General features: G+C 50.1%; 1 protein-coding gene across 1 annotated transcript in view; it reads right to left on the reverse strand.

The window, feature by feature from the left end:
* ADAMTS14 (ADAM metallopeptidase with thrombospondin type 1 motif 14) overlaps positions 1-19,895 on the reverse strand; it is a 28,425-nt gene extending 8,530 nt beyond the window's left edge. Inside the window, exons 1-7 of the mRNA XM_031505128.2 lie at positions 19,823-19,895; positions 19,000-19,430; positions 12,254-12,410; positions 11,402-11,598; positions 4,312-4,395; positions 3,022-3,178; positions 74-179 (exon numbers count right to left, since the gene is read on the reverse strand). Coding sequence (XP_031360988.2) covers positions 74-179; positions 3,022-3,178; positions 4,312-4,395; positions 11,402-11,598; positions 12,254-12,410; positions 19,000-19,430; positions 19,823-19,895 — 1,205 coding nt within the window. The remainder of the gene's footprint in view (positions 1-73; positions 180-3,021; positions 3,179-4,311; positions 4,396-11,401; positions 11,599-12,253; positions 12,411-18,999; positions 19,431-19,822) is intronic.
* Between the last annotated feature and the right edge of the window lie 7,935 nt (positions 19,896-27,830).

Below are 27,830 nucleotides of genomic sequence, written 5' to 3' on the forward strand. Positions count from 1 at the left end.
CAGCTGCAGCAGCAGAAAGCCCCCTCTGCAAACAGAGGGGCACCATCACTGCCAGCTCTGCCCCCAGACTTACACGTGCCCGGTCTCATGGGCGACGACGAAGGCTGAGGAGAAGCCGTCCTCGTGGTTGAGGGTGCAGCTGCGGAGGGGGTGGCACATCCCCGTCACCGGAGCGTAGCCTGGGGCAAAGACAGGAGGGAAGGACAGAGGAGAGGAGAGAGAAAATCTTTGAGAGAGGAGGGGAAAAATGAAAAATTAAGGGGAAAAAAAAAAAAGTGCCAAATCCACAAATACATAATCTGGCTTCACTGCAATAGAAGAGAAAACAGAGGGGAAGGCTGAAGAGGAGGGACTGCCCAGGTCACTTGGATGGCTGCCCAAGGACTGGCTCAGCAGTGTGTGCCAAAAGCCAGCAGAGGTTGCCATGGGGCTTGCTGGCACCACTCTGCCCTGGTGCCAACACACCTGTGCAGGCAGGAGGGCAGAAACAGCACCCACAACACCCTGTCATTGTGGGTGGCCACCGCCTCCCAGCCAGGAATGGCATCCCCCACATTCTTCTTCATTTAAAACAAACAAATAAGGAAAGAGAGAAAGAAGAAAAGGCGTGAAGCGCTCCCCAGAGCCCTGCCAAAACCACAGCCCTGATCCCCATGGGGTGTACCCACACATGCACCCACCCTGGCCCCAGGACCCCAGACCTCGATCAAGTGCAGTGCAGTGGGGCAGCTGTGGGCAGAGGAATCTTCCCCCGCCCAGGCAGCAACACATCACCTTTTCCTTTCTTTTTCACCTTATTTTTGTCCAATTGAATTAACTTGCTGGCACACTCCAGAATTTACTCCCCAAAGTTTTTTTACGTGTGTTGTTTTTTTTTTAAGGGTGACCCTTTTTGGCATCAAGGAAGTTAGTGAAGGAGGCCTTAAAGGTCAGAGAGGCAAAAGCAGGGCAGGCCCATGCTGGATAACTGGGGATTGGCATGCTGGAAGAGGAGAGCTCAGCAAGCCAGGAGTAGGCAGCAGCAGGAGAGGGATGCTGATAAGCTGACCCTACACCCACCCTGGCCAAACCACGGGGTCCACAGAGCCCCCCATCCTTGTGGGATACTTGATCCACACCAAGTCACTCCCATAATGGGGCTTAACCATAGAGTAATAAATCAAGTCCTGGATAAATAATTTGAAAATATTTTTTTACCCCCATGAAACTTTCCACAAGAAAGAATAAAGTTGTGGGAAACTTTCTCTACAAGGGGAGGGCAAATTTATTTTGTCTAGGATGAAAACTGGATAAATTCCCAACCAAGGAAGCTGTGGTTGGGAGATGGGACAAAGGAATATGAAAAGGTGGATGCTCACAAAGGCAAGTTTTTTGTAAGGAAGACCCCAGTAAGAATTGGAAGGAGTATAAAAGGTTCTCCACAGGAGAACAATAGGAAGAAGCAACTACCTGGAAAATATTTAATTCTGAGAACAAGCATCCTTCAGGCCAGGCCAGAATACCCCTCTGTGCCACTCACTGCAGAGGGACAAGACCTCTACAGCAGCAATTAATAACCCATTACAACCCATCTCTCCACTGCTTTTCTCTTCAGAGGGCATATTTGGGATAATTTGGTGCCACGCTCTTGTTCTTCATTCCACACATCCCCAAGCTTAACAGGGCATTGGGGATCCACAAGGATTTTGTTTTGGGGAAAACAGGCAAGAGCAAGCACAGTGTTACTATTCCAGCAGCCCAATCAGAAGGAAATTCCCAGTGGATGAGAAGCACCTTGTGCCATGCAGCACAGCCAGACAAGGACGTGGGGACTTCCACAGAAAGTCCTGGAGATGTGTGACAAGCAAAGAGCCAGATCCGTAGGGAAAAAGGGAAGGAGCTGCTGGAAGGAGCACCCCTAGAGCAGGGCTACTCCACTGCTCTCATGACTCCTTCCCACCAAGGAGCAGCCTAGGGAGTCTCCCCCTTCTGCCAAAAAAGGTCCTCTCACCAATGCCTTTGGACACAGTCACTTTGCCAGGAAGGATCTAGAAAAACGAAACAAAAGCTGGTATTTCACCCGTGTGACTCTGGATAAGGAGACCAGGGCAGAGATAAGGTCACCAGCTTGGCACAACCCAAGGTCTGCTATTTGGTGGCCACAGGCACATTGAGGAGGGTTTCCAGCTGGATTTCTCCTGAGGTTCATCTCCTGCTGAGGAAGATCCTTCTCAGGGAGGTAATCCAAGTTAGGACAGGTTTCCTTCTTCACCCTTCCTTCCTCCTGTGCACACCTGGAGGATTTGTGCTATAGATCAGGGTGACAATACCCACCCCACTCACAGCATCGAACGGAGCCACCTGACGGAAATCCAGACCTGGCCAGCAGCGTGAAAAGGAGGAGATGGGAATTTGGAAGCAAGCAGGCTCAGAACTGGGAAAAGTCATCTCTCCTGGTAACACCAAAGCACCTGTTTTCCTAATGGAGCCATGAAACACCAGAAGATTTTCCTGAAAATTTTTATTAGCAAGGCCTCCAACTTCTCAGACCACACCAGCACAATCTCTGCACCAAGAGGGTGAGAGATTACTGCAGTAAAATTTCCTCTTTTGCCCAGGGATTATTGAATGCTCCCATATCCAAGAAATAAATCGATATAAAAATAGGCTTTAAAGTCCTCCAGAGGACAGAATAAGTTGATTGATTCTGTGGGGCTTCTGTGTTATTTCATCTCTTTTTTTATCTTATTTTTGTATTTTTAAGGTGTTTTGGGCCAAGGGGAGGACTGGTAAATGAAATCAAAGAGCAAGGGAATAAATAAATAAAGATATTTTATCCATTCAGCCTGATGCTCTGGTTTAATTCTCTGTCTCTCTCTTCTTCATCATGTGAAGAAAAAAAATACCGATTTTTATAACCTTTTTCTGGACCTTGCTGGCCAAGAAACAGACTGTGATTGCAAGAAAATCCTCTCACCCCTCGCTGGCTTTCCCCCCCGCCCCCGACAAACTGCACATACCTGATCGAGACAAATACAGTACCTTGCATACCTGCGGGCCCAAAATCTTGCCTGGTGAGGAAGATGGCGTGGTCGTGGTACTCGGCGTGCTGGGGGTCGGGGCGCTGCTGCGAGTGCGCCCAGCGGCACACCTGCTCCAGGCTCCGCGACGGGTTACCCCGCTCGATCAGGCTGACCGACTGCGGAGAAATGGGAAACTGCTGCTGGGGAGGGCAGGGACACGCACTGCCCTTCCCCTGGGGGCTAAGCAGGGGTTAGCCCAAGTGGGAGGTAAGAAGCTGCAGGAGGAATCGCCCAGGAAGCATCAGATCGAAACAGCGAGCGCCTGGATTGAAATATCTGCTCCTTATTATCGTCCCCTGAACCTAAGAAATGATGTAGCTGGACAAAGCAGCCGCCTCCAGCACTGGCTTTGGGGAGAATAAATCATCCCGAACAGAGCCTGGCAGTTCCCACCCTGCTGTATCACCACAGCTCCAAATCCCTTCCCCTCCTCAGACCAACCCCTAGCCCAGTCACTGGGATGAAGCCAAACGGATTGTTGGCTTTCTCAGCTAGAGATGATGTTCCTGGTCCCATGGAAGCCTCCAAAAATGGGCCAGCCTTCATCCTTATCCCTGCTCCTCAGAACCATCCCTGGATCTCCAGGATGTGTTGAGTTTCTGCCAGCCAAGCATATTTCTATAATAAGGAAGTTTTTTCCCAAGACCTAACCTGTCCTATTTGTGGATCACACACACACACAGACATCACTATGTTGAGTCATTAACACCCTTGCTAAATCACTTCCTGTGGGACAGGGGCTTGCCCCAAAAAAGTACAGAAAATCACATTGTTTTAAAAAAAATCTGGCTGTTGTGCTTGAACACACCTTAAAAAATAAGTGCAGCCTGAGAAACCACAGGAAAACTTCTCAGGAAAGTTTCCCATGCTTTTCCTGGCCATGCCCAAGCCACACGAAAGCTACAGGACAGCCAGGGAGACAGGCAAGGAGATCTCAGCATCAGCTTTTCCTCACTGATGTCCAGATCCTCTCAGTGTGGGAAGCCACCTTTACTCCATCATCTAGAGAGCTCTGAGGAGGACTCTGTGGTTTTCCCCACATCCCAGAGCAAGCACACAACAGAAGATCACAGCCACCCTGAGGGCCTCGTATCCAGGCCCTCAGCCCCCAAAAACCAGGCTAAGGAAGGTTCAAATTAACCTCTGCTCAGCACAGTTGTCATTTGGGCTCCGATAACTGCCACGTTTTCCCAAGGCTGGGCTTACCCAAGTGCTAAATAAACATTAGAGCATCTCCTGCTGGACTTACCTGACGATATCCCACCATGATCATCCTGACCAGCACGATGTTGATGTGGATGCCCAGCGACTCGTCATGATAAATTTCATCCACCTGAGGAAGGGAGGGAAATCCAACAGGGAAGAAGTTAAGGCTATCCTAGCTCTCAAGCCCCTCCTGTCCTCCATGCTCCCACGTTCCACACCCTTCCAGGCTTTCCAAGACCAGGTGCAAAGATCTCATCTCTCTCCTCCCACTGCAGGGAGGATTTTTTCCCCCATTTTCCCACGTGTAACAAGCACAGAGCCAACAAGCCAAGTTGGAATAAGCCAAAATTTCCCCAGGAATGGCTCAGATGGTCAATGACATCACCCATTTCCATCAAGGGCTGTATTTCCCGCACCTCATTTCTCAATGACCCATTGCCTCTTTAGAATATGAATCCTTCAGAGGGATGGAAATGCTCCAGACTCCAGCATCCAAAGGAAAATCAGCTTTTTGATACAATACTTTGCCTCTCCCCAAAGCCAGGGCTTTCCTCAGTCACATCAGTGAGTCAAATCTGACCTATGGCTCCAGAAATCTCAGGAGAAGGCAACACAATGAAGAGAACAGGGAGGGCTCATGAGTCAGTGAGATTTGTACCATCCTCGGCTATTAAAAATGACCTTGCAAAGGAAATAACCAGATACAACCTCTTCCTTCTGCACCTCCAGGATGAATAAACAAATTCTACTCCTAAATGCTACCAAGAGAGTAGGACACCCAGATGGGAAATGTCTCTGAGAGCTGAGCCCAGTGACATGGAGAGAGGCATGGAGTGGGCAACCACAAACCCACGTGAGACCCTGCACCTCCTGCAAAGCACGTGGGAAAACACAGCCCAGGGAAGAAACACACCCTGATTTCTGAGAATGGGGCTTTCTTTTTCCTAAAAAGCTTCGCAAATGAACAGTTCCACAAATGGGGGCTCACTGCAGAAGTTGAAGAGACTGAACTAAGACAATTTTTAATATTGACTAGAATTCATGTTTTAATTAAAATATACTTTTCAAGCTTTGCCAAAAGGGGGACTAATTTGCCTCAGTTCTAGCCTTCCAGACTAGATGAAGGTTATAAAGTCAGATTTATTGATCTTTTCTATTTTTTCCTCCATGCCTTTGGTGTTTTTCAATTTTACATCAAAGGCTGGGTAACAACTACCCTTTTACCGCTGCCCAAGTCCATGTCAGCCTCTCCCCAGTGTTTTACAAGCCCCCCATTTTCCAGCCTGGGATTCCATTTGAAATACCCACTCAGGCCAGTTTTAAACCCAAAAACCCAGTGTTAACCTTTTCCCTGTGACAACCAATACTCCCATGGGATGCCTCCGAGCCATGCAGAGAGGTAATGCAGATCCTGAGCCTTGAATGCAGCAAAATCAATTATAAAAAAATTAAAACTAATCAATAAACTTCCAGTCCCTCCTCATTAATGCATCCCTTTGGATGTAGAAGCTGCAAGAGCCGCGGGGTATTTTATCTATCAGTGTGGAAAAATAACTCACTGGTCAACCCACCCTCAGTTCATCCCTACTTTCTGTGGGCGAGTTGCTCCTTCACCCTCTCCTTTTTGTACGAATAATGAGAATATGATGGATTTTTTCTGATCCCAACCCTATTTTTTTGGGGATGTGCACAGAAGGGTGGAAGGTCATGCAGTGTTGCAGCTGCAAACATTACTCAGGCCTCCAGACCCACTGAGGTATGAAGGATCCAGCCCAGCAAGGAGCTGCAACTCCCCAGGGATGTCAGGCTGGGTTTTAGGATGGAGGAGGCTTTGGCATTCGGGAACAATCCCACGTCATTAGTTTGATTACAAAAATATTGGTAATATGGCAGGGTGGGAAAGCAGGGAGAGAGGGAAAAATTAAAACCATGCTTGAAGAGATGCAGAGCTGGACCTGGGGGGTGGTGTGGGGAACAGGACAGGAAACACAACCATTTCCTTCACTTTACCAAACCATCACACATTTTCCTTCACCCCCAGCACTTGTCAGAAGCTGGAGCTCCAGACTGAGAGAGGGTAGGGTAAGATGGGATACTGGGAAGGAACTCAGGGAGGTGAGGCCCTGGCACAGGCTGCCCAGAGAAACTGTGGCTGCCCTATTCCTGGAAGTGTCCAAGGTCAGGTTTGACTGAGCTTGGACCAACCTGGGATGGTTGAAGGTGTCCCTGCAAATAGCAGGGGGTAGGAATGGGATGAGCTTTCATGTACCTTCCAAACCATTCCATGATTTTAGGATTTTATGGTCATCCACCAGTGCTCTGCTGCTTGCTGCCTGCTCCTGAGGACCCCTCAATCCATCAGGATGAACCATGTTCCTGCCTTAGGGACCTCCCAACCAGCCACAACCTGACCTTGCTGTGACTGGGAGCATCACGTGGAGCAGCACAGACCTCTCCCTTCCCAGGTGCACAGGATATTTTGGCAGGATGCTCAGTAGATCCTGCTGTATTATTCCAAGATGGGATTTAATTCCATAAATCTTCCTTATAAAGCAGTGCTAAATCCATTCTCCTCCAGCTCGCCTGGTATTCCCTCAGTGTGGTACTCCATTTCAGCCCTCCCTGGGACTCCATTTCAGCCTCTGAAATGAAGAGTTAACCTAAAGCCCAGCCCCTGTTTAGTCCAGGGTTTAGGCAGGGATCTGCACCTAAATGATACCAGCTCAGCAGCAACCTTTAAGGTTAATTCAGAAAGCAGATGTGGAACCAAACTGCCCAAGGCTACAGACTTCCCTTCACAGCCAGATATAAATTACTGATTGGGAGGGGGGAAAGAATCATATCAAAAGGACTTAGTGCTGGCTGCTGCAAGGGCTGCAACCCTGCAGGCCCCAAATTTTGGGGCAGGGGGGAACATCAGCAGGGCCCCAAGTGCTCCAGTGCCTGTGGAAGAAGTGGCGATGGAACTGCAGGGATTGAGCATCACCTTGGAAATGGAAATTCACCTGGAGAGCAGTTTTCAGGCTTGGCACAACTCCCCCTGCCCTCTGCACATGCCATTAAGCAAGTCAGTGTCTTCAGAAAAACCCCTTCCCCAAAAATATCTGTTCAGCAAAGGGCTCCAGTAAAAAATACTTATTTTTATATGAAAAAAAAATATCCCTGAAGCCATGGGATAAAGATCTTATCCCTCTCATCCATGCTCAGCCTGCTTCATACCATCAACTGGGAAGAAATGCTCTCCTCTTTCATTTAAAATGGAATCTTCCCACCTATAAACAGCCCAGCCCTTAAGGCTCACTGTAATTTAAGGACAAACCAGCAGGAACAACTACCCCATAGGACTCCCCCCAAACCCTGCAACAGCAAGGAGGCAGTGGCATTGCTTTATGGTGAAAGGAATGTTACAACCTGGGAGCAGGGCAGGCTGCCTCCCTAAATCCCTGCAAACCTCTGGCCAGCCCCGAGTCTGCAGCCCCAGACGCACGATCCCGACAGCAAAACCGCACTGGCAGTGAGGTCTAGACCTCGCTGTTCTTCAGGGAAAGAAAACAAAGGGAGAGACACAAGAAGAATTTGCCAAACCAGCAGAATAGCTGACATTTCAAAATGCCAGGATCGCTTACTCGGAACAGCCAAGTCATCTTCAAACTCCTTTCTTTTATTCCCTCGCTCGGTTTTCATGCCGGTGGATTCACTCTGAACCTCTTTGCTGGGACTGGGGGGTTAGGAAGGGAGGGGAAAATCCCCCTTAGTGCATTTTTAAGCTTGCATAATGCACAGTGTCACCTTCACCTCTGTGAGGGCTGACCCACATTATCTGTGGGGAGGAACAGAGGAAGGGGAGACTTGTTCTGCAGAGCAAGTCTAGATTTGATCAGAGCACTCTAAAGAACAAGGCATGTTGTCCCAAACATACACATAACATACATTCTCTATACAGGGAAAAGTGCATGGACGCATGAGAAATATCAGAGGTATTTTTGTTAATATCAGTTAGCAAGGAAGTGGCTCATAAACCCCTCACCTAAGAAAAAAACACACACAGGTTAAAATTAAAGCTGAAGGTTTAATTTTTGTTCCCAAACCTTCTCTTCTGTGGGGTCTCAGTAGCACTCTTTGTTGCTCTGCCCTTGGGAACAATAATTTCAGCTGGAGCCAGGCAAGTCCCAGCCTGGAGAGGGCTCTGACTCATAGGGTTTCCCTAGTAACCCGAAACAATGAGAAAACACCAAGAACCTTTGCATCCTTAGCCAAATCATGGGCAATATCAGACAAAAGCCCAGGAACCCAATTGAGGCCAGGGCCAGGTTTAACATAGCCATAGCTTGGCTTCTCCCCTCCAAGTGGAGCCACCCTAAGACTTGAAGGATCAGGGATGAGCAGTGGGAAGTCTTGTGGAGAAAACCAAGAAGCCCAACTCCCTGAAAGCAAGAGACTGGAAAGCAGAGCCAAACACTGAATATTTCCTCTCCTCTTCCTTTTCCAGGGTGCTGGATCCCCTCCTGGTTCCCAGCCCTTGATCTCAGCAGCCACCATGGCTGTGGGATCCAAATTTTCCTTCTAACAACATCACAATCCCTGCCACAGGCAGCAAGCAAGAGAGCTTTGCAGAGCCACCACATCACCAAACATTCATCCCAAGAGCCCAACAGACCAGTTTTTGGTTAGGTGGACACAGCAATGCCCAGCTCAGAGCAGAGATACACTCAGCAACTGATGGCAGAGGGGCAGTTGTGCCTTTCCCACTCGCTCCAACCTGACCCCAAATTCCTGGGCAGCATCTGAGCCAAGAAGGAAAGGGCAGGCTGGGAATGCAGGCTGGAAGCTAGCAGGGAAGGCAGCCTGCCTGCAGGGAAGCTCTTAGGTGCACAAAAGGAGCAGTCATCCTCATTTCAGTTCCCTGGGATGGACACAGAGCCCTTTACTGAAAAGCATCCACATTTCTGGCAATGAAATAAGGGCTGCAGGGTTTGTTTCTTTTCATGAAAAACCTCCTCCGTGACAAATCATTTATCACCAAGCTTCAGCCGACACTGAGTTCCTAATAAAGGGTTTTGTGTCTTGGGAAGAGCCCCGGGACCCTACCTACAGCAGCGCTGGGAAGGGATTCATGTCCCACTGCTCCCTCGGCACTCAGCGGAGACCTCAGGAAAAGCCAGGGAAGTTTATCGTTGCTTCCAAACTCGTTGCCCTCTTTCCTTGGGATATATCTTGATAAGAGAGCTCCTAGACAGGAAACTTTCCCAGTTGGCTCCCTGACGTACTCCAGCCCAGCTCGTTAAGTCCTTTCGTTGTTAGAGGGCTGGCCAAGCCTCTCATCCTTCTTCCCTTTGCCTCCATCTAATGGGATTAATGTTCAGCTGTGTGGTCCCAGCAGGCTCCTCCCCGCCAGCCCCCCAGCATCCTCCTCTCTCCCTCCCTCTGCCACCCAGGCCAGAAAGCAGGACTCTTTTTTTCTGCTGAATCGGGTGTTTTAAGGCAATTTGAGCCGCTAAGGAAACGAGGCGGCGCCAAGGGAAGAGGAGGCGGACGGAGGTCACGGCAAAGCTGGAAAGAGAACGCACTAAAAGCCAGAAAGAAAGAAGGGGAAGGGGGTGGGTGGGTGGGGGGAGAATATATAGAAGGAAATAATACTTGGGGAGAAGTATTTGTTGCCTGTATTATCCTGGGGCTCCCCCCCTCCTCTCCATTAAAGTCTCCAGCGCTGCCTTTAATTGAATAGGCAGCGGGTCCTCCCTTCTCCCAGCGCAGCATCCCGCGCATTCACTCCCTGAAAAGTCCTGTCCGCGGGGTAGGAACCATGAAATGCGCCTGAAACCGACCTTTTGATTAGAGCCGACAATTCCCGGGCGCTCAAACTGGCCATCCCGGGCCCCCTTCCCCCCGCCCGGGATCGGAAAGGAAAAATGACCTCATCTCCGACCCCCGTAACGTGGGAAGAGCCAGAGAGCAGAGCAGGGAACTCTGTGGCTTCCCCCAGCAGGAGGATTTAATACACCAAGGGGAGAAATGCTTGGAAAGTGAATTTAAGGGATGCTGAGAGCATCAGACGACAGGCATTGGGATAACGTGCCAGAGAATAAAACATTGTGATGAAGATGTGTGCTTCCTCACCATTTTCCCTATTCAGGACCAGCCACTTCACTCATCCTTCACCCCATCACCCTTAATGCCACAAATCCTTCCCCACCATGTTTATCATTTCCCCTTCGTTGCCAGCCATATGGCAGAAATAATGCCCAAACCAACAACCAAGCACCCAAAAGCATCTTTATAACCTGGCCATTCCAGAGCTGGTGGAGCTTTTTGAACATTTTTCACCACTGTGTCAAAGAACACTTAAAGAAAAATAAATAAATAGAGGTGAGGATAAAGCATGGAAAACAAAACAAAACTGGGAGAGAGAAAGAGATCCTTGAGCATAGACCTTATTTGCAGACATTCAGGTGCTGGAAGAGCAAACCTCCCCCAAGATGACTGGATGAATAAATATTGATCCTTCCACATCTCTCAGGACTCAGGGAATATGGATGTTTTTATCTTAGAAAGGAATAAAAGGGGAACCAGCACAGGCTGCCCAGTGCCTCGGAGTGAGGAAGGGTGCAGGAACTGTAAAGCTGCTCTAAACTCCTTTTCAAACATATCCTGAATGGTTATCCAGGTGCACAGGTTTCCAAAAAGCTTCTAGAAAGCTATAAAAATATTTTCTCTATGAACAAATAGTATTCAGAATAAATCATGAACATAATCACTGCAAAACAAATTACAGCTATCGTAATTTCTAACTAAGGAAGCCATGACCATTCTCTTCTCTAGCATTTGCTGAGACTTCAGTGATGAGGAGGAAACATTCTCAGCCAGGAGAAACCTCTGGACTCAGGTGACAGACAGTGACAGCGCCAACATGCCAGACCCTGCCATTGGGTCTGAACAAAGGGCTCTGCTTTCCATCCCTCCAATTCCCACAGCTATTAAACACCAGAGCCAGCTGTGTGAAGGCACAGCCCTTCCTGCAGCACTGCTCCCCCTCCCAAACCCATTTCTTTACCCAGGACAACAAATTTGCAGCATCAGAAGAGCACGAAACCCAGGGATGGGTGGGATCCCCATCGCCCAGAGCTGAGCCTTACTATGTTCATGAGGGTGAGGACGTAGTTCTGGACGTGCTCCTTGCCATGGAAGCGCACGATGGAGTCATCCACGGCCAGCAGCACCTCGATGTTGTAGTCATCCTTCCTGGCGTGGCGCCGCTTGCGCTCCGCGTCCCCCAGCCGCCCCGCCATCAGCTCCAGGGAATTTGGGAGCTCACCCACCTGCACGCCGGGCACTGGGCAGGAAAAGAAAGAGCCTTTGAGGTGATCTGACACTAGGGTGACGCTCCACAGAAGTAGAAATTCAGTAGAAAACCAGATACAAGATTTGACTCTAACGGGATATTGAGCTCCAGCTGGTTGCTGGTCCAGCTCACTCTGTGGTGGGGAAATGGCTCTGAACTGTGAAGACCAACACTAAAAGACATGTTAATGATTGGACTCGAGAACCTTAAAGGTTTTTTCCATACTAAATGATTCTATGATCAGTGAAAAAGTTAAATCAAGGCCACGTTTCATAGAATCATCACAGAATGGTTTGAGTTGGAAGGGACCTTAGAGATCATCCTGTTCCAGACCCTACCATGGGCAGGGACACCTTCCACTAGCCCAGGTTGCTCCAAGCCTCATCCAGCCTGGCCTTGGACACTTTCAGAGTGTTTCAAGTTGTCCACAACTTCTCTGGACAACAACTTCCAGTGCCTCAACATTCTCACAACACAGGTGATCAAAGCAAGACTGCAGCGCCTCCAGCTCAGCATTTCCTGTCCTTCTTCTTGACTTTAGCAGTTAAACTGAGCTGCACAAGGGCTCGTGGGAGGAGAAATCCTCTCCCCACGTGAAATATTTATTACCAGTTGCTGGGAAAGACTGGATTCCAGCAGCCCCTACCTTCAGGATGGAGGTCGTGGCGCGGCTCGGCGCCATCCTGCCGGATGGCTGAGCGCCGATAGACCACGTGGGCCCTCCCGTGCTCCTCTGTGTCCTGCTGGCCCCTCTCCAGGGGCTCAATGAAAAACTCGTTGCTGTCTGTCCGAATCAGGCCAGCCTGGATTCCACAAAGAAACAAGGAAAAGTGGAGAAAAATTATGTGGTTTTATATAAGTGTAGGGGGACACACGCACTCAGTATACTTGTTAAAGATTGACGCATGCACAAGCATGCACAAAGGGGAAAGGCATCCCAAATAATCTTGTTGTGATCCTACTCCATGACACCAGGATGGTTCTAATACCATATTAATCTATGAAAACCCTTAATTTCCCCTGTAGATGGGGAAAAAAAACTGTAGGGAAAAACCGACCAACAAAAAAAAAACAACCTGGCTGCAATTCAATTTGTGTCTTTATATGGCTACGAAACTCTGTTCTGTCTCATCCATGAGTTGTGCTGGACCCTGAACTCAGGGATACAAGGCTGAAGGGGCTCCCAAGACACTCCTGAATCCCCCTGAACCCTTCCCATTCCATTCCCACAGTGCCTTTAGGGTATCTGCCATTTCACTGACACTACGAGCTGCAACAAGAAGGAAGAAAGAGAAACCATTCCCTCTGCCCCATGAAGTACTTGGGAATTAACATAGGGGAATCCTGTTGGAGCAGAAGCTGGAAAGCATTACAACTTCACCTCCCAAACACAGGGAAGATGAATGACAGGGCAAACATCGCTGGAAATGTTGTCCTGACTACCAACCTGCTCCTAATTAACACCAAGCTCCCATCAAATCCCCCTTACATCAGCCTGAGCGCTCACACCCCGCAGCGCCGGCCAGCTCAGACCTCGGGCAAGGCAAAGGATCACCAGGATTTGGCTTCTCTCCCACGGGCAGCCCCCCCAGCTCGGCATTCTTCCCAGCTCCCTGCATGGCGCACACGTGTGCTCCTTGCTCCAGAGCTGCCCACTGTTGAAGAGCTGCCTGGAAAGCACCAGCAGAACATACGGATCTGTTCTTGGAGCAAAACCTACTGGAGTCCCCATGTTGGGGTGTTGGAATGGGTCTCATCAAATAAAAGAGAAGTAAAATATTTACAGAGCTGTATTTTGGACAGAGGCTGTGGCTCTCCCAAACCCACCTGGCTCTTTGGGTCCCCTTCGTGTTCACATCCCATTGGGTTCATCAGGCAATGGCTCTGTTGGATTCCACCAAATTTCCTGCTCCACTTGGGTATTATTAACTGCTTAACTCCACTGCAAAGTGGGCTTTTGGCTGGTTTTGTTATACCTCCTTCCTGAGGAGTCCAAGTCCTTGCCTGACACACATATCTCAGGTTCTTCCCACAGGAAGAACAGGTCAAACCAGGGCAGCCAGGGGTTGTGCCCCCACCCTTCATCTCCTCAAGGAGATGAAGAACACAGCCAGGTTTAACCAGGAGCACCAGGCAGGGTGGTGGTGATGAGGCAGAGAACAAGCCAGGGAGTCAAACCACCAGTCAGGTTCAGTGATGGTTGGGCGAGGCCACAATGATGGGGCAGGGAACAGAAACACGGAATCCTTTAGGTTGGAAAAGCTCTCCAAGATCATCAAGTTCAACCACTGACCCAGCACTGCCAAGGCCACCACTAAACCACATCCCCAAGTGCCACATTTACACATCTCTTCAATCCCTCCAGGGATGGGGAATACAAGCTGCGTCAGGGCCTGACAACCCCTTCCATGAAGAAATTCTCCTGATTTCCAGCTCTGAAACATTGTTCTTTGTTATACAATAAGAGAAGGAGCAGAAGCCGCCCCTGCCCCAGGAGGACCTCTTCTGGGACATCACTACCCCCTCCCAGCCCTGCCACGGGGAGTTCTGTTTGGGACCAGGCACCCCAAAGCCGGTTTATGGGTTTAGGGCCAAAGCCGGGACTTGCTGAGTCAGGCAGCTGGAGGAAAGCTGTGCCGCCGCGCCGGGGCAAGGCTGGATTAAAACATGAAAGAGCCTGGTCCCAAGCCACAGTCCACTTGGGTTTGAGCTGCTCTGCAGGTCGTGATTAATTATATCTGACTCAAGGAATAAAGCAGCCCAGACTTTCTCCCAAAGGCAGGATGCAACGCGCTGCCGATTCCGGGGATGACTGACGGCAAAGGGGACAACACAGGGATTTCTGCTGATCAGAGCAGCCCAAGAAATGGAACAGAAGCTGCAGCAGTCACCCTAGCATGCACAAAACTAAATTAAAAAAACAAAACAACCCAAAAAACATCATTGCAAGAGGCATGCGCCAACCTGCCTGCTCACAAAGAGGAGCCGCTCAGGTTGTATTTCAGCATTTTGGGAGGGTTGTAACAGTAGAGAAGCAGCAGAAAAGGTCAGATGCCACCCAAAAAGTTCCACTCGGTTTTTTTTGGGCTTTTTCCAAGAGTTGAATCCCATCCTCAGGGATCAATTAGCCATATGCTTCCCACCCTTGATTTTAATTTGGTTTAATAATACTAAATCAAATTAAATCAATTGGGGCAACTATTACCACTGTTTTTCCTAACATGAGATGCTGTCTGCAGCTCTCAGAGAAGGTACTCCCCAATTAGAAAATGGCCCTTTAAAGAGAATTCCACTGGAAAGAGGGAAACATACACCAAACTCACTCCTGCTAGCTCACAGAGGGTAAAGTGTCTTCCCCAGCTCTCCTGTGCCTCCCCAGGCTAAGGCTGAGATGAACTCCTGCCTCACTAAGGGGGACTCTCGAGGACCCTGAGTAAGGAACTCCCCCAGGAGTTCAGGAAATTCTGACAATTAATACAGCTGAGATGTGGAAAAATTAATAAAGCTGCTGTACCTGACCAGGGAAGCTAACAGGAGGGGGAAATCCAACTGCGTGCATAGTATGTATATTTCTTGTAAGATTTACACACAATTTGGAGAAAAATTCCCAGAAAACCAGGCAGTGTGAACACAGACACCATGGATAACAGTGCTCCCCCTTCACCCAGGGGCATCAGGCATGGTCCAGAGGTGCTCCATCACTATTTTCATGCTTCTCTGCAGCACAGGCTTTTCAGCCCCAACACTTTGCCTTCCTTGACTCCTTTTCCCTGCTCTTCGTGCCAAGATGAGAGGTTTTTGGGGTGGCTACAGGTCAGGCTTTTCCAGGTGACCCGAGCCAAGTCTCAAATGTAGCTCCTGGTGGAATGAGGACATGAAGACACACTCAGCACTAATTACTTAATTGGGTTTTCAGCCCAAACAGGGCCTGGTTTGCATCTCACTGTCAAAACTTGGGATTATCACCTGGGAGAAAAGCCCTCATATCCATATAGCACCCACACCAGCTGAGGCCAGAGGGATCTATATGACTAACGGGACATCTCACACCCTTTTTCTCCCCAAAATTAATGCTACAGCTCAGGAACTGCAAGGAAAATCCTGAAAGACCAAGCCATCATTTTTTCAGTGGGGTATCATTCTGGGGGGCTGTTTCTCCCTCTGCTCCCTATTAATTACTTTTTCTGAGGGCTTTTGTGTTCTGCTTATCTGCTGCCACCATCTGAAGCAAGCCAGCGCCAGGGGGATGGAAAACGCTGCCTCTACGGTTTGCAGCACTAGGGCAAATCACCCCAGGGAAAAGCCAGGCACACAAATATGATGTCTGTGTGGGTGATAATCCTTCACCCACCCCTGCAACCAGCAAAGCAGGAAGGAAGCAAGGTCGACCACACGCTGCTAAAGCCAGCAGGGAAAAATGTGGGATGCCTTCACTGCAGCGAGACGTGTCCGCCGGCGGAGATTTCTGCTAACGCTGCTTTGCCAGTCAGGAATTTGGGGGCTTAGATCAGCTTTGAAATTACGTTATGGGTGACAGCACCTTCCCACCCCGGTACGAGACACCCTTGCAAAAAAGGCAAGGCCAGATTCCCACAGGTGGATGCCCACAGCGAATGGCAGCCGTGGAAGGTGCTGCAGCTTTGGCATCTGGAAAAAGGATCGGCTCGCCTACATGGCTAAATATGGATTTAGGAAAGACTTTGGGTGGATTCTCTTTTTCAGGAGCTGGGATCGGGTTTTGGGGTTTTTTTCTTCCTCTCCTCCACTCCCCCCCTGTTATTTATAATCTCATTCTCTGTTTATACACAGCCTAATCTCTTTGTGTACACAGCCCTCATCCACAGCATCCCAGAGCTCTTCCTCTGGCCAGGAGCCGGCAGCCAAGTGCAGCCCTGCGCCTCCCACGTGTGCTATACTGGGATGCAAAAGCTACAGTCCCCTTCCGACGCTCGTGGGCAACTTCCAGCAAAAGTTCACAGGAATTCCAGGGTCCTTGCTTATGGAAGAGTTTCCTCCAGCCCATCAGCAACGTTCCTGACCACGTACATCCCTCCCAGATGCTCTGCTGCTTCTCAGGTCATAAACATCATCCTCCCATCCCATCCACACCTACAACCAGGTTTTGGTTCCATTTCTTGCTCTGTTTCCTAAATCAAGATCTTTTCACTGCATTTTGGGAAACCTCTTGATCTCCCCGCTCCCTCAAAGTAGGTGGATCTTGAGCAGACTGAAGATGTCAGATTCACTTAAGCCCAAGCCAGAAAACCCATGGAAAAAAGAAAGCAACTCTATCATAAAGGCAAGAGAGCCAAGCACCTGCCTGTTTTCTCAACCTCATGTCCTTCACCAGACCAGCTCTGGAAATTCCTGGTGGATGCCAGGATATTGATTTGTTGGCCACCAAGCAATAAATTTATTGCAGAAAATAGAAAAAAAAATTCCTTGTCCTGGGGGAAAAGCCACTTCTTCCTTTATATGGGCTTAAAAGAGTGGGTTTATCCACAAATGGCAGGATATGACTGCAGAAATCCACATGGAAAAGCATCCTCTGGTACACGCTACATCCTAACCCAGCTGGAACAAGGGCAAAAAGAATGACAAACCAACAAGGTGTGCAAGGGGCTGAGATGGGAAAACTTGGGGCTAAAGCCTAGGAAAGCCTGGAAAAGTTAAATTAAAGCCTGCTTGGGATTGACACTAACAATACAATGGGCTCTGGGGAAGAAAATCCCCAAAGCTGTGCCACAGCAGGACACGGATCAGCTGCTGAGCACCTCCAGCATCCTCCTGCTCATGATGCCAAAGGGAATAAGATCTGCCACGGAATCTGCACGCTTCAAGCCCTGTTCTCTGTTCCAGACCCAGCACTACCTGCTGGGTCTGTAGGAAATGCCTTTAAAGCTTCTAAGCCTGCCCAGATTGGCCAGTCCCAGAGCAATCCGTGTCCCGGAGAAATGTCTGCAAGTCCACAGCCTCAGCCCATTCCCAAAAGGATGCTTCAAAAGGTGTGGATTATGTGCTAAAAAAATTTAGTTCCTATATGTAGGCGAAATACATTTTTCTAGCTGTGCTGCTCTGTCATTTCTGCTTGTACAATAGAATCAGGCGCTGTATAAAAAGAAAGGAATGCCAGATTGTTTGTGCCGGTGGCCAAAATTGGCTTAAGGAGCTTCCAGAATAAAGTAACTAAAAAAGAAATACATAAAAAAAAAATTTTTTTAAAGGCACTAAATAATGCATTTCTTCTAACCTGGCAGTAAAGTTTAAGTGGTACCAGGAGAAAACAGCTAACTCTGACACTTAAAACAAGATTTAAATTGGCTCAAAGGAAATCTGAAGGGCAACGGGCCAAGGGTATTAAAAAATAAGCGCTTCCCCAAGTGTATCAAAGATAGGGAACCCACAGGCAGAGCAGATGCTGGGGATAATGAGGTAACAGAGCCATTTAAAGGAATTAAAGCGCTGTGGCAGCAAGTTACTGATGCTGACCTGTGCTCAGAAAGCCAAGAGCCTCTGAGCCCCTGAGTGATTAGGAAAACAAACAAAAAAAAAAAAGACACCCTCCTATAAAAAGATGCCTGGTGGGAGCCAGACTGCAGCTAACAGTGATTTCACGAAGTGCTCAAGCTCACACGGCACCATTCAAGAGGTGGGAAATGCAGAGGAAAAGTTCTGGAGCAGTCCCATGGAAAAACACGGGTGGGCAAGGATGGAACAGTATCACCATGAGTGTGTGTTCCTGCCCCAGAGGCTGGGCACAGCCCGTGGGGTTAACAGAATCTGGGGAGGAGGCAGCTCAGGCACAGGACTGGCAATTTCTCCAAGCCTTTTAAATAAATATTGGTGCACAGACCACTCTGATGGAGCAGGTAGGTTACACCCAGGGCCACGTGGGGAAAGGGGACCTGCTGCTGTCAAGGCCTAAAGGGCAACAGATGGCACAGACACCTATAGCATCACCAAAAGATTGGGTTTCAGGGCACCAGGATAAATCTCTCAAGAGGAAACCACACCAAAATATAGGCAGCACGCACAAAGCACCTGTGGTAGTTTTGCATGGGAGGCATTTAGGGAAGTGATAATTTTACATTTTGTTTCTTTACATTGTCAGTGAGAAGAAAATGTTGTGAAAAGAAGTATTCTGAAGGTTTTGTTCTCATTTTTATTACTCTTTCTTTCAGTTACTGTTAATAATTTTTTCTGTATACCCTTTTAAAGTTTTGAGCCTACTTTACCGTTCTCCTAATCCTACCTTGCAGCAAAAGGTAAGTACACTAGTGATTATCCAACACTAAAACCCACCACACCCATTAGCACACTGACCTCAAAACTAACAAAATCTCAAATTAACAAACCAAAACCAGCACAGCACCCCACCAGCCTCCAGCTTACCAGTCCGTCGCAGTTGCTGATGGCCACGGCAGCTCCAGGCATCCCGGAGATGTCACCGGTGAAAAGGCACCGCTGCTGAAGGGGTTCGCGGAAAAGCACCTCGAAATCCTCCTGCCACTCCGCCACGGCTCCCGGCGGCACCAGGCGGCTGTTGGGCCGCAGCCGGAGATGCAGCTCCGTCCCGAACACCGTGACGTTGAAGTAGAGCAGGCGGCGCGGGGGGGACCCGGGCGCGGGGCTGCGGGGGACGCGGCGGCGGGACCGGCACCGGGACCGGCACCGGGACCGGGACGGCTCCGGGGGACAGGCGGGCTGGCCAAGCCCCGCCGCCGCGTCGCCGGACACCACGTGCGACAGGAAGCGACCCCGGCAGTCGGTGCTGAAGGGGACGATCACTCCATACTCGCTGAGTTTGCCGGACAGGAGGAGCTCTGCGGAGACAGCGCGAGGGAAAGGGCCGGAGCACGGAGCATCCCGCTCGGGCGCCGGCATCGCGGGGCCCGACGCAACCGAGGGAGCCTTTGGCGAGCACCGCCGGGGCTCCATAAACCCGACGGCTGCTTTTCCGTCCCGACCCAGCTCCGCTTTGTAGTTTTAAGCGGGTGCGTCCAACGTAGCAGAAGGAACTCGGGCTGACGTTCCCTCGCACGCCAAACGCGCCAGCTATTTCTCGCCCAGCCTCCATCTCCCCCAGTTCCCACTGAAACCTAACCCCCACCAGCGGATTCCCTCTCCCTTCTCCCCATCCTCCGGGGCGCAGCCGTCTGTCGGCCCCCCCACCCCTTCCAGCCCGGGCACCCATCCCGCGGGGCAGCGACCGTACCTGGGGCGCTGCCGGCGGCCAGGCAGCCGTGCAGGGGGACGAGGCAGGAGAGCACCAGCCGCAGATAATCCATTTGGGGCCGGCGGCGGGATGCGGGGCCGGCGGGATGCGGGATGCGGGGCGGGCGGCGCCCGGCGACCGCCTCCCCCCGCCGCCGCCGCCGGGGCCGCCGGCGCTCCCGCCGCCGCCGCCGCTTCTGCCGCCTCCCGAGCGGCGTGGGGCGGGCAGGGGGCCGGGTCTGAGCCAGGGGGTGGGAGGTCGGGCTGGTTTGAATTTAATCTTTTTGAATTGTTAAAATTTTTTAAACATAGTTTTCTTATTAAATACGCGGGGTGGGGTAGGGGTGGGGGGTGGGGGGGGAAAGTTCTCGCGTTGCCTGTGGATCGTTCTTTTCTTGGAGATTTAAAAAAAAAAAAAAGCCTTTTCGGGCAGCCCTTCCTCCTTCCTTTCCTCCCTCCCACCATCCCTCCTCCCCATCCCTCCCCGCCCCGCGGCCGCCGGGCTTCAGCGCTGCCCGAACAAAGGCGAGATGCGCCGGCGGCCGGGGAGCCCCCCCAGCTCTGCCCCTCTCCCCCAGTCCCACCTCCCGGCCCCTCCGCAGCGGGACCCCGCGCGGAGGGAGATGCTCCATAGGGACGGCCAAGTCGTCTCCCAGCTTAGGGCGCTGCCTTCGCGTGAGCTGGAGGTAAACATCCCGTTTGGAAACATCTGGGATGTTTTCCAAATGCGGAAAATTCCCTAACGGACCAACTGAAGATGCCCCATCCCTGGCAGTGTCCAAGGCCAGGTTGGATGGGACTTGGAGCAACCTGGGATAGTGGAAGGTGTCCCTGGCCATGGACAATAAGACGAGTTTTAAGGTCCCTTCCAACCCAAACCATTCCAGGATCCCATTTAATTTTTATTTCTTCCCTCTCCTCCTGTTTTTAGGGGGAAACAGTTGGAAGGAGGTGCTGGCCTTGCTCCTGGATACAATCTTGCTGGCTCTCCAAGGAAAACCCACACTCCCTGGGTTTTCCAAAGGGCATCACCACAGCTCCAGAGCTGGAACCCCACAGTTCAATACATGCTGTGCTTCCTCAGGCTCCTCCTCCTCACCACCCTGACAAGGGGCAAATAAATCCAGTACTCCCATAAAAACCTCAACAGAACTCAACAAACCCAGCACAGGGCTTTCCACATCATAGAACCGTGGAATGGTTTGGATTGGAAGTGACTTTCAAGATCATCTTGCTCCACCCCTTTGCCACAGGCAGGGACACTTTCCACTATCCCAGATTGCTCCAAGCCCCATCTAACCTGTCCCTGGACACTTCCAGGGATGGGGCATCAGCACAGAGGAACAAACCTCCTGTTTCCATTTGCTGTGTACAGCTAATTCTTTCTTCTGGACGGGATCCAAGGCCAGCTCCAGGGAGGGGGTTGTGCTGACCACCAGTAACACCAGCTGTGCTGGTTGTGCTGGGGTTTTGCTGCCGTGGGGCACAGCAGCTCTTCGGGTTATGCTAAGCAACCCAAAACCTTTCCCAAGAGGTAATTCCTGCCTTGAGGAACTTGTCATCCAAGCTACCATACAGGCCAGAGCATGAGGGAAAAGGCAAGCAGGAAAACAACATGCCAGCTTGCAAGCTTCCTGTTGGGAGTTAGGATCCTGGTTTTGGTCTTCTTGGGAGGACCTCAGTTGGAGTTTTGTTCCCAGCACATCAGCACAACAATGCCCAGAACGGTAGGAAAGGATCACCATTTGGGAAAATGCCCTGCTTACCTCCACTGCAGGGTGGGAGGAGGTGGGGCTGCTGGGTGCCAGGATGAAGATCCAGAGTAGGGAGATGGGGAACCCCTTGGAGATGGTCCTGCTGCAGCCATTTCTGGTGAGGCACCACTCTCCTGTGTTCTGCTGCCAGAGCATCCCTCCAGAGGAGGGTGGAGAGCCTTTCCTTCCTGCTGGGTGTTTACGTTGGGTTTTGAGGCAAAAAGGAGAAGCTGAGGCCACAGTGATCAAAATCCAATCCAAAATCCCCTGTAGCTAAAGCCACAGGGTGCCTCCAAAAGAAGAGAGGAATACACTTACTTCAAGTAGAGAATTCCAAGCTGGAAGAAAAATAGATCTTAATTCCCAATTTAAGTCTTTTCGTGCTTCTGTTGCTTCATGCAATCTATAATTAAAGAGGAGAAACTATCTGCAAGAGATTCTTTGCAGGATAGAAAAAGAATTTGTGCTCCGAGCATTTCGGATGATTTCGGAAGATACGCACCCGCTGGAGTTTCAAAGCTGGAACAAGCCCTTATTTTGGCTGAATAGATTTATGAGGAAACATCTAATAAAGGGCATACTTTACTTGTGAAGAACAGCTCTGGAAAACATAATTTAATTATTGTTTTTCAGAGGCAAAAACTATTTCTTCAGCCACAAGATCTGTGAATTCATCCAGTCCCTCTGGACCTTTGTGCCTTCCCTGATGTTACCAAATCTCTGGCTTTGGCAGCATAAACTTGGCTGAATGACAATGGCAATGACCTGATACACAACTTGCCTCATTTATTACCTCCTAAAGATAATAATTAAACAAGTTTGGGTACCTATTATATGCTGGACTTGGTGAAAAGACAACTTCCAAGGGGATCTCTTGGGCTCCCAGAAGATGTTCCTTTGTCACCCACACAGTGACAGTAAGTGTTGGTCTTATCTGCCTGAAATGTTCATATAATAATACTAGTATGGATTTTGGTGTTATCTCTAGCAATACACCATCATTTAAGTCAGAAAAATTTGTTTATTCTAGCTTTTTTCTTCCCAATTCTTGTCATAGAGGATGGAAAGAGAAGCAGCAAGGCAACTTCCCCTCATCCTTTCCCTCTGCTTTGGCCCCTCCATTCTCTTCTTTGTCTCCTAGCTTTGCTTTTCCCAGACTTTAACTTTATCCCAGCCTTCTCCTTGACTTTAGGCTTAACCTTTTGTTTTTCCATTTTGGAGTCCAAATGGCTCCTTTTCCTGTTTTTCCCCTCCTTGGGTGCTATTTTATCTCATGCCCCCATTTCCTCCACGGATAATGCACTCTGGAATTCTTTATGATTCAAGGCTTCCCTCTGCAGCCTGGAGATTTACCAGTGACATGGGTTTGGGGACTTTCCCATTATTTAGGTGACCTCTAGGCCTGGGGAGGAGCAGGTTTTCCTTCCAGCTTCCAGAGAAGAAAGCTGACAACAGCTGCTGTTTCTCAAACCCTAAATCATCCCCTTTTTCCTGCAGGAGGCTCCAGCCAGTATTCCCAAAGCCTGATTTTCATCTGGCAGTGCCAGTTTCTGCCCATCCTGGAGCGCTGCAGTGTCCAAGCCCTGCCTGTCCCACTAGGCACCATTCAGAGCCAGAGCTCAGGTGACATGTTCCAAATCCCCTCCACTGGTAGTCTATGCAGCTATTGGCCCCCAAATACAACTAATCTTGATTTTGAGGGCTGGAAAAACTTTCACTAAAGGCTGGAAGTATTTATTACAAGAAAAAAAAAACAACAACAACAACAACAACAACAAACCCACTTAATTTGGCCTTTATGGGCACTGGTTTTGCTCAGCTGTGCAAACCTCCAGGAGGGAAGGGCATTTGGGCTGATAAAATTGTAACAATCCCCACCAATTACCTAAACGGGCTTTCCTGCCCTTAATACCATGATTTTAGGAGACAGGAGCTCAGGGTCTACCAGAGAGAGAAGACAGGGCTGTATTTCCAGCCCTATCTCACCACATGTCTTCTTCCCAGAGATTTAAACCTTCTGTTTGTTAATCCAAAAGGCTCTGGAACAGCTGCCCCTGCACTCCGGTTGCGCAATCACCTCCTTGCCACTGATTTCTTTTTGACAGGGCTGATTTCTGGGAAGAAGTGGTCAAAATCACACAAAAAAAATTAAAGGAGAAGAAGAGGGGGGAAAGTGTCTTGCAGCTGTTTGGGTTAGTCTGAGGTTTTAAAAGTAGCTGGAAGAAGGAAGAAGCACTGGGAGGGATGGCTGAGCATCCTAGGCACAGGTAAGATGGTCAGGGGGCACAGCCAGGGATTTTACCTGATGCTTATGCCCATCCAGGTGCAACACATCAATCATTATTGCTGCTAGAAATGAAGGGATGGAACTATTTTTGGGCTAAGAACGATTTATTGCTCAGATAAACATCAGTCTCAGAGGCTGTAAGATTTTAGAGGAGCAAGCACTCGGCCATAGCTCAAAGCAGTCACAAGTTCTTCATTACAAGGCAATACAGAACTTTCTCACCCAATGGATAGATGCCACAAGGTTTATTTTGCTTTTCTAACCCATCACCTTTACTTACTTCTGCTGCACTGTGTATACTTTTATCTAATGGGCTTCTGTCACACTTATACACATCTGCTTCTGTTATAACTTTTAAACTCAGTTTATTCCATACAGCCACACACCTACACTATAAACCCTTCACCATCTTATCAATGCAGTTTCTCACTTACTTAAAGCATATTCTTACTTACAACTCTGTAGTTGTAAATTTCTATAAACGTAAGTTTATGGTTTTTCTGCATGTCTGTGTATTGTATTTTTATGTCAATCCAAGCTTCTCCCAAGGCTGCAGATCAAACCCTTCAATGCCTGTGGAAGTTTCTGCTTTTCCGATTCCCACACGCATCCATGCTCAGAGCAAGGCAAAGCTTGGTGGGGGAAGCATCCCCAAGCCACCGTGCGGGGTCCTGGAGCCTCGGCAGGCTCCGGTCGCACCCTGCTCTCCGAAGAGAGGGAGGGATGGAAGCAGAAGCACGGCGGGATGTGGGGAGCGAGCATGACCTCATCCCTCAGCCACGCGGAGCTGCCCCGGGATTAGAGCAGGGAGCAGCCGCTGCTGGAGCACCACCGGGGCAGGAGGGGAGGGAAACCCCCCCGAGCACCTTCCCCTCCCTCTCCACAGCAGCTCTTGGCAGAAAATCACCCCTTTCCCAGGATTTCAGCTCTTTTCCGAGGGATTTTTAGCAGTCCTGCTGGAAGAGCACGAAGGAGAGTCGCGGAGATGTTGTGCTCGTCCAGGAGAGGAGCAGAAGCACGAGCCTGGATTTCGGAGGCAGGCAGGCAGGGAGGGAGCTGACAGACACATCATCTGGTCTCCGGCTGCCCCGAGGCACGATCGTTCCTGGCAGATCTCTCCCTAATCCCTTCTTTAAGACCTCCAAAGATGGAAGGAGCCTCCACAAGCGAACTTTTTACTTTTTTTTTTTTTTTTTTTTTTTTTGGCCATGCCTTGCTTTTCTTATCCTGGAAAGTTTTCCCCTCCTGATTAATCTGTATATCTGCAAGTTTGGCCCGGGTAAAACACTAATCCTGGTATATCCTGCCACCAAACTCTTCCTGCCAGCATGCCAAAGATTCTGGATGCTGTCACAAAACCAAGTGACAATGGCAACCACTGGCAAAGCTCTTCCACAAGGCCCCAGACCCACTGGAATCAGCACAACATTTTAAAGGCAAGGCTTCGCTGAAGTTGGAAAAGGAAGGCGTTTGTATGGATTTAGCACACTGTGGATTTCTGAGAGGACCCAGGTTCCCAATGCCTTTTTCCAGGATCCAGAAGAGAGAGCTGGGTGTGCAAAACAGCTGATCCAGCCAGGGTGGCAAACCACCTCTTTCTACCCTCTCCCCATGGCCAGCTGCTCTGCATCCCACATCTCCAAAGGCTGCCATCCTCCCTGCTTCCTCGGTGAACCCAGCATCCCACAAGCTGAGACATGAGGCCATTCCCCTGCAGCCAAACCCCTGGAAGCAAGGGGACAGCAAAGATGACACTGAGTTACCACAGGAGGTTACAAGGGTGACAGCAAGAAACCTCTGGAGAGGAACAGACTCCTGTTTAGGCACATCATGGCAGGAACAGATCTCGAATCTTACCAAGGCTCATCTCCTGATGGCACCTAGGCTGTGTTTTTTTGGGATCAGAGCCCTGTGTTCAGCCCAATCCAAACAGAAGCATCTTTCCCTCGTCCCACCAAACTGCATCATGCCGCACCTCTGAGCATCGTTTCTCCTCAGCTACAGCTGCATCTGCAAATTCCTGCAATATGTTTGCCTTGGCAGCCTTGCTGGGAGGTTTTCTAGGGGCTGGGAGTCCCCCCTCATTGCCTTGCCCATCCAGGGATGAGCAGACAAGCTCAGGAACCCAAACTGTAAAGCTGGAAAAGGGATAAATGAGCCAAAAAGTGGAAGCCGATGCCGGTCCTGGCTGAGCTGCGAGTTAAGGGATGGTGAAACAAGGTCATCGAGATTTATACTGACAGCCTTGGACGGCTCCCAGCCCCTACTGTCGGCGGCAGAGGCTTGGAAAAGAGGAGGGAAAATCTTGCTCTCCTTCTAGGAACCGCGCAGCAGAGAGCTCCGCCGGCGTGGCCGTGTCCTGGCGATGGGGAAGCAGAAAAGAGCCCCACAATCCCCGTCCTACAATCCCTGCCCCACAATCCCCGTCCCACAATCCCTGTCCCACAATCCCCGTCCCACAATCCCTGTCCCACAATCCCTGTCCCACAATCCCCATCCTACAATCCCTGTCCCACAATCCCCGTTCCACAATCCCTGCCCCACAATCCCTGTCCCACAATCCCCGTTCCACAATCCCTGCCCCACAATCCCTGTCCCACAATCCCTGCCCCACAATCCCTGTCCCACAATCCCCATGCCACAATCCCTGCCCCACAATCCCTGTCCCACAATCCCTGCCCCACAGTCCCTGTCCCACAATCCCCATTCCACAATCCCTGCCCCACAATCCCTGTCCCACCATCCCTGTCCCACAATCCCTGCCCCACAGTCCCTGTCCTACAATCCCCGTCCTACAATCCCTGCCCCACAATCCCTGCCCCACAATCCCTGCCCCACAATCCCTGTCCCACAATCCCTGCCCCACAATCCCTGTCCCACAATCCCTGCCCCACAATCCCCGTCCTACAATCCCTGCCCCACAATCCCTGTCCCACAATCCCCGTCCTACAATCCCTGCCCCACAATCCCTGTCCCACAATCCCCGTCCTACAATCCCTGTCCCACAATCCCTGTCTCACAGTCCCTGTCCCACAATCCCTGTCCCACAATCCCTGTTTTCCTAAGTACAGCTGCAGCAGATGCTGACCTCCAGGTCAGCAGCACCTCGGTGGGACTGAGGTGGTCACAGGGGTGAGGGGCTCCTGCTGCCATGGGTGGGAACTCACAGGACCCTCCTGCCCCAAACCACAGAGCCTTAAAGCTCCCTGGTGGCCATGGCATCCAAGGGAAACGTGTGCACCTGGCCGTGGGATCCAGTGGGTGTTAAAGCCTCTCCATGCCAGATCTTTAGGACCAAAATCCTGCCAGCATCACTTCAGCCCTGGGGCTTGGCACAGCTGGCCACACGTCTGGCTGCTGGGAGACATCCATCCCTGCTACCTTGGCATTCCCAGCCCTTTCCTTTCCCTTTTTCCTGCTGATGCACAATACAAACTAGGTTAACCTTGCCCAGTATCCTCCCCAGACGAGCCTTTCCCTCTCCACACATTGACCACCTTATTAATTTTTTATCATCTTCCTGCTAAAATTAAGCTTACTGCCATGTAAACCCCAAATCCTTCTTTGTTTTTTTTTCTCCTTTTTGACCTCTTAAATCGAACTTCTGAGCACTTCCCAGTCCCCAGGGCCTTGCTCATTCCCTCAACCCACAGATATTTTTCCAGCATGACCCCCAGTGCTTTCATTGAGCCCCATCTCCTCTTTTAGTTCGAGCTGGGGAAAATTAATTTTTAATTAGCTTGGGGCCAGAAGCACCTTGAGGTGGTGGAGGGCTGGAGAACAACTGCTTTTTTTTCCCTTCCCTGCAATATTCATGTCAGAAAAGTGAGAAATAGAGGGAGAAAGTCATTCCAAGCCTGAGGTCCATGGTTTGTGCACATTTTGCTGCAATAAGAAAAGCCAAGCCTGATTTCTTTGCATGATGTCCATAGGTTTTGGAGCTTTGGAAATCCTCCCCTTGCTGCTAC

Source organism: Lonchura striata, chromosome 7, assembly GCF_046129695.1.
Source record: "Lonchura striata isolate bLonStr1 chromosome 7, bLonStr1.mat, whole genome shotgun sequence".
NCBI lineage: Eukaryota > Metazoa > Chordata > Aves > Passeriformes > Estrildidae > Lonchura > Lonchura striata.